Below are 6,857 nucleotides of genomic sequence, written 5' to 3' on the forward strand. Positions count from 1 at the left end.
CTCTAAAAAAGTCACTGATGATGAAGAAATAAATAAACTAATAATATTTAGCTTTGTTTTCTGGTGAAGTGACAAAGGAAGACAAAAGAGTTGGTTAAAATATGGCCTCGTTAGATAATACACAGGCCGACTGATTATAAACTTTGCTTTTGATATAAAATGAGTAAAGTATTCAAACCATGAGCTCTGTCTTACCTAATAAGCCCAGCTCATGCCGATGAAGGCAGAAGATTCCAGTTTGGACCTGAAGGATCTGCGTCTCCGAGCTCCGTTACACACCTGGAAGGTAAAGACAGACAGGTGAAGTCCAGACTTTAGAGGACCAACACTTCTGTCATCAGTCAGTGGGGTTCAGAGGAATATCTTGTGGTGTTTGTCAGTGAGGCGTACCGGGATGCAGCCGTTCTGTCTGATACACGCATGCACACTGCAGTGCAGGAAGACCTTACTAGGATCTTCAGAGAACACAAACATGTTGAAGGAGAACAGGTTGGAGGTTCCCACTCCGTTTTTCTGYACCACCACCGTGGAGTCATCAGGGTTGGGACAGCTGCWCAGAAACAGGAAACACTTGGTTCRGTCATCAGATCAGAGGTTCATGAAGCTCACTGATGAATGGATCTCTTCTAGAGTCTCACCTGTCCTCTATCAGGTCGTATCTCAGACTTGCTGTGGCYGATGGTTGGTCGGTTGCCCAGCAGGAGTCAGTCACCAAAGCCAGCTGGTTTGCATCCAGACCTGTGGYRTCCAGCTGCACCCAGATTGGCTGGTTCAGAAACACATCGGTGCTCTGATYCACAGCTTGTGTGAGGCCGGCGTCAGTGTAGGCCTTCATGGTCAGAGTGTAGTTCCAATGTCCAACTGAGAYGGCCTGGACCACAGAGCTAAAGAGGACACATATTGTTGGTTTTAGTCTTTATGGGGACATTTTGTACAAAAAACACAAAAACTTCAACAACCAACAGAGTCAAAACTTCAGTGGTCTTCTCCTGGTCTGTGGTTTTTCAAAGATCTGCTTGTTGGTCTGTTGCTCTCTTCTTTGTGGTTCTGCCTGGTTCCTCCAGCAGGATTTTAACCAGCAACCTGTTTGTGTTTTTCTGGGAGTGTTCCTTTATAGAGTGGGTACTGTCATCATCTAAGCTTTTTCTCCTTGATCTTTAAACTTTTTTTTTTTTTTTTGTTCTCTTTGCTCTAATCCATGTTTACGTAAGAGTTTGGTTTCTAGTCCAGATTCTCTGCTTTGGACAGTTAAGATTTTTCTTTTTGTCTCTCTTATCTTTTATTTTTCTCCACATCACTTCATCAAAACTACAGTCGCCTCTTCAAGGTGTTCCCAGGTTAGTCAAGAGACATAGTCTCTCCAGAGTGTSTGACCCAGGACTCTCTGGAAAGGCTGTCTCTCAGATGGTCTGGAAACATCTTGCCAGTGGTCAATGGGGCTTTATTTCTCTTTTGTTACTCAAAACAAGTTTCCCATTGTGAAAATGTTAAAATACTGGTAGACAGCACACACCTGTCTTCGATCTTGAACATCACACTCTTGATGTCTGGCTGAATTTGGAAGCAGGACAACTTGATGTGGACCTGGCTTTGGCGACTGATGATGTCAGAAGACCTGTTCAGGCTCACGATGGCGTTACTGTAGATGATCTGGCTGCTGTTGKTCTGAATAAAACACAAAGATATCAATAAAGGAGTCCGCATTCACAAGCTGTGTTTCCATTCAAGTTTTATTTGAATTTTGAGMAAATTTTTAAAAATWTGCAAAAAGGAAAAGAGAAGAAATGCGAATCAGATATGTTTCCATCAACTGACTTGAAGTGAATCAAGCAGRCTACATAGTGTAATTAYGTTAGATGCATGTGTTTAGTAAACAGAAAGTAAAAGTTGCAAATTCACAGGGACTACACATCCCAGAGCAATKGAGAGAAGTTATCAGGAACGTGTTGCTCCTATCAGGAAAGTTGTAATTATTCTGTTATCAATTAGTTCTGGTGATGTTACTGCTGTCATGTTACGGAGATAACTGAGAACACGCCAACAGCGGGAGGAGGGACCAGCTGCAGTCGCTCTGGTACCGGTACCGGAAGAAAGCAGGAACAGCGTCTGATCAACCATGTGAGGTAAATGTTCTCTACGTTAGAACTTATTCAGTAAATGTGTTTCCATCCCTCCTTTTGGACATCAACTCTTTTTCAAAAAAAAAACAACCAAAAACCAACTCAAGCGAGCGTATCAATTTTTTTGCAAATTAGAGGAAGTTTTTTCGAAATGTGTCCATCCACCTTTTCTAATGCAATAYTCAAAATGCACATCAAAAAACCTTGATGGAAACGACTACAGATCTGAGCAGAGAGCCAGAGGACAGAACTCACTGTGACTACTGTCCCACAGTTGGTGCTGTTGAAGCCAAAAGTCACCAGGTGGGTGTCCTCATCCATCTGTCCTCTGCAGGTGGGGTCATTGAGGTGTAAGACAGAGTAGTCAATGCCTTTGTCTTCCAGAAGACAGTTGACCAGAGTGATAGAAGCAGTRTCCTGAATGCAGACCGTCGGATCACCTGAATGTTGGAGAGGAAAAACAGAGGTTTTCCTCCAGCTGTTCAGCCCTGATGTCATGTTGCTCTCAATCATACCCAAAGCGTTTATCTGTCTGTAGCTGGAAGCAAAAATTGGCCGACAGAAGCAACGAGTCGCTCCACCAATAGACGTCTCTCCACAGAACTCGTTGTCGCTGCAGGTTCTGTCCTGACAGAAGGCCTGAGGAAGGACTGCAGAGACAATCACTCATTTATTATTCTATAAAAACCAASAAGTGATATTTAGAGCAGATGTTGGATCACAGCAGGTTTTACGGCAGTTAGTCTTCAACCTCCAGCCATCCAGTGTGTTTTTGAGCTTCAGGCTGCAGGCTTTGGCGTAGGCCTCCAGGAACTGACACCTGAGGCCGTCCACTGCAGGATAKATGGACAAAGTGTCCGTGCAGGCGTCCACGTAGGGCTCTGGGTCGATGCCACAGGAGGTGAAGGGCGCTGCCTCCAGGAGGTGACAGCTGCTCCTTATGAGGAAACAGACATGACAGATAAGAAATGATCAACTAGAAATGTTCCTGCACATATACTGGAAGGATTTGCCTGTTTGAGTCTGATTCTTTCAATACAGACTTGAGGATTTCTCGTGCCACAGCTTTTCCAAATTTCAGCTCAACGTAGCTAAAAATGACAGAGTTATGGTCAGTTATATAATTTATCTATGGCTGCCATCTTGGGTTTTTGATTTGGATTCAGTATGTGATGGGGATTATTTTCATCTACCACTATACAATATTTCAACCAGAGGCGATTGCTCTAAGACTGCAAGGGAAGCTCAGCTTCCCCTAAACTTTCAAAAATAAGTGATCAAATATATACTGTTGTGTGTTCATGTCATTGACTAAATATGCACTACGATGTGCTCAACTTTTGTTCAGAATCAGCTTCTTATCACTGGTAACGACGCGGCTTTCCTCTCCCTCATTCCCGCAGCTTCACAGAGCTTTAAACAGTGTGGACACTGAGCGTCCACACTGTTCAACAGTGAAGGAACGACTGCAGCGAAACGAGACGAGTCATTGGATAAATGCTGGGCTTTGTCCCGCCCGCCGGAYGCTCAGCGTCTCTGGGGGTCTATGGGGAAGTGGGCTGGCCCGGCGCTCAGCTTCTGCGTGATTGGATGATCTGTCGGAGGCTGAGTCTCTTTTTGATTGACAGAGAAATGAGTGAATCAGCGATCTTTTGGTGTAAACATCCATGGGAGCATTTTTAGTTACATTCTGTTCTGAGTTGAACTGGAGACTTTATTAATCCTTTTAGCAGAATTTTCTTTGTTAAAAAYGACTAGTGACAAATCAAGCTTCTATTTCTGGTGGTTGTTTTGTAGCTGCTTGTGTTTGGAGACTGACTTCTATCACTCTTTGAGGCGGTTGTGGAAAMGTGGTTATGAGAGTCGTCCTGGAACCGGAAGGTCATCGGTTCGATCCCCCGTCCAGCTGTCTCACTTGYTGTGTCCTTGGGCAAGACAMTTCACCCCTAATGCCTCTGATGTGTGTCCCATCAGTGTATGAATGTGATTGGCACTGATAGTACAGTCCATTTACCATTTACTCTTTCTGACTTCTTTCACAGTTTCTGTCCAGCGGGTGCTGCTGAGTCCCTTCACCGTCACACAGCACTCACAGACGGACACACTTCACACTAGCCTGGCGCCAGTAACAAGCTGCACATAATGRCAGACGGTTTGAATGTTGTGGACCAGATTTTGGCAAAGCCATTTGATAGTCTTCCTTATGAAGAAAAACAGAGTTAAACAGCAGGGCTGATCAACTCCTCAGAGTAATTTGGTGCAAAGGGTGAGGGAAGTGACAGGTCTTTTCAGCTGTCCTGGTATGACAACAGTGAGCTGACTGACTTGAAGTGTTGTAAAATGATCTGTGACAGGGTCACAGATCGTTTTCTTGAAAAGGAACAGAGAGTAGAATTTATGTATGAACAAACTGACACATTTTATGATGAAGGCCGAAATTGAGCTTCCCTTTCTTGAAAGATCAGCATCCGCCACTTATTTTAGCCCAATATGTCTTAGAATGGCCAACCTATAGCGTTCTGAAAATGGCTCCAGCAGACACCTTGACTGGTTGTTTAGCATTCAGAATTAGTTGTTCTCAGCTACTATGCTTATTTTCAGCTTTGTATGTTTAGTGATGGATGGATGGATGGATGGATGGATGGATGGATGGATGGTAAATTAAAATGCCATTAAAAGTAATAGAATAAATCTCGGGACAGAGATGGTCAGTTGTACCTAACATCTGTGTGGGTTCACTTTGCTGTTTGGGCTGCATCAAAGTTGAAGAAGAATAAAAAGATAGAGATCCTTTTAGAGCTGGATAGGTGCCTCCATGGCAGACTCCAACAGKAAATGGATTTATCTCCCTTCAGAGCTGATGTCACATTAAACATGTCAAGTGTGTAATTTACCACAGAGATCAGAGTGAATCAGAAACATGTTGTGGATGAATCTGCTCACCTGTCTGTCTTGTTGATGAGGTTGATCCAACTGTCATCAGTGTTGGGATACTGCGTCTGACAGCTAGGGGGCGACACACAACAAGGTTAGACTCTGCTTCATCCAAACACAGAGTTAATCAGTGAGGAGGTCTCACCCCAAAAGGCTGTACTCAGAGACCCTTGGTTTACTGCTGGAGTTTGCACACAGACCCTGGAAAGTTGATCCGGCAGATCCTGGACCGGTTCAGGACAGAATGAGAGTCTCATCAGCATCAATGTTCAAACTGGATGAACACAGAAAAGTTCATCTTCACCATCWAACTAACTTATTGGATTCTCTCTACCTTCAACAAGGATGTTTGAGGTGTAGCCATCAAACAAGACAGTGATGATGAAGTTGGGGAGGGACACCACAGCAGTGATTCCATTTTGGTCCTTAGAGAGCTTCAGACCTCTAAACGTCGAAGGTGAGCTGCTGAGGGTCAGTGTTATGTTGTTCAGCTGCATTAAGCGAGACAAACTGAGTGAAACGTGTCAAACGTACAAACAGGCTGGATCTGGATCAAACTTCACACTGACTCACCACAACTCTGCCTCCTTGTTTCAGTTGGAAGACATAGCCGTTCACTTTCAGCCACAWGCTGTCCAGGAAGCTCACATCTGTCAGACGACGCTCCAGGAAGCCGCCCACCACCTGGAATCCTGGGAGTGATGAGATCTCCAGCACGGAGTACGCACACCGGTCCTTCACGGAGTCCAGGTTGTTGTTGAAGTCTATGACAGTGGGGCCCGTCACGGTGCAGATGGCGTTCACCATGGGTGGGACGGTGGTGGTGGTGGTGGTGGTGGGGACAGTAGTGGTGGGGACAGTAGGGGTGGTGGTGATACACCTGATGGAGACAGGAACATCAAGAGCTGCTGCTGAGGCCTGCAGCCAGCAGGGGGCACTCTACTGGTCAGGTCAGCTCACAGACACAACACTTCCTGCTCCTTCAAAATAAAAGCTTTTTATAAAACAGACTGCAGCTCCCTCCAGTGAAACAGAAAATCTAACAATCATCTAGTCTCTGTTTGATCACAGTTTTAAATGTAAAGAGACATATTTACTGGTTGTTGCCGATACAAGTCTCGGTGGGTYCACAGCTGGTTGTCTGGAGGGTTGAAGTAGCATCGCAGGTAAAGTTCGTACAGTTTGCAGGACTAGACAAGATAAATGAAGTTGGACTGTACACAAGACCTGAGAAATGAAAATAGTTGTGTGTTAGCTTAAAAACCCTCAGAATTACCGACATTTTATCTTCTGTAAACAACGACAAACAAAATAATTTAAATGTTTCAGAGTCTGAATCAGAAAGGTTTCTATTTGGATCCAGTCTTAGCAATAAGTAGTGTTTTTGAAATTCATTGTAATAAGTATACTTGAGTATAATTTTAAGTATATCAAGTACACTACACACCAGGTACTTTAGGTTATTAGAAATAATACTGATTTATTAATTATTCAGACTAAATTGACACATATATTAGTTTATAAAAAGTATACTGTTATAAAGTCTTTTTAAATTGATCAAATTATACATTCAAGTACACTCATCTATATACTATATACTTGTGGTTCACATTTTAGCTTATTAAATTTTATTTAAAGTTGACCACAAGTATACTTTTATCTATACTGCCACTGTAGTAGTTCTAGTCCACATTTAAATACACTTTTATGAATGACTAAAACTACAGTCATATGAAAAAGTTTGGGCAGCCTTGTTAATATTCCTGATTTTCCTTTATAAACCATTGATTGTTTGGATAAAAA

The 6,857-nt window shown here is 43.3% G+C and overlaps 1 protein-coding gene across 1 annotated transcript in view; it reads right to left on the reverse strand.

Moving 5' to 3' along the window:
- Positions 1 to 195: 195 nt before the first annotated feature.
- The window catches only part of LOC106537118 (alpha-tectorin), a gene marked incomplete at its 3' end in the record, with an annotated part of 10,666 nt that continues 4,004 nt past the window's right edge, over positions 196 to 6,857 (reverse strand). The window contains 12 exon segments of the mRNA XM_014034488.1: positions 196 to 279; positions 391 to 550; positions 639 to 884; positions 1,514 to 1,665; positions 2,376 to 2,560; positions 2,636 to 2,770; positions 2,855 to 3,057; positions 5,064 to 5,126; positions 5,200 to 5,278; positions 5,389 to 5,545; positions 5,628 to 5,934; positions 6,152 to 6,281. Of these exon segments, the coding sequence (XP_013889942.1) occupies positions 196 to 279; positions 391 to 550; positions 639 to 884; positions 1,514 to 1,665; positions 2,376 to 2,560; positions 2,636 to 2,770; positions 2,855 to 3,057; positions 5,064 to 5,126; positions 5,200 to 5,278; positions 5,389 to 5,545; positions 5,628 to 5,934; positions 6,152 to 6,281 (1,901 nt within the window).

Source organism: Austrofundulus limnaeus, unplaced genomic scaffold (assembly GCF_001266775.1).
Source record: "Austrofundulus limnaeus strain Quisiro unplaced genomic scaffold, Austrofundulus_limnaeus-1.0 Scaffold2139, whole genome shotgun sequence".
NCBI classification, from domain to species: Eukaryota; Metazoa; Chordata; class Actinopteri; order Cyprinodontiformes; family Rivulidae; genus Austrofundulus; species Austrofundulus limnaeus.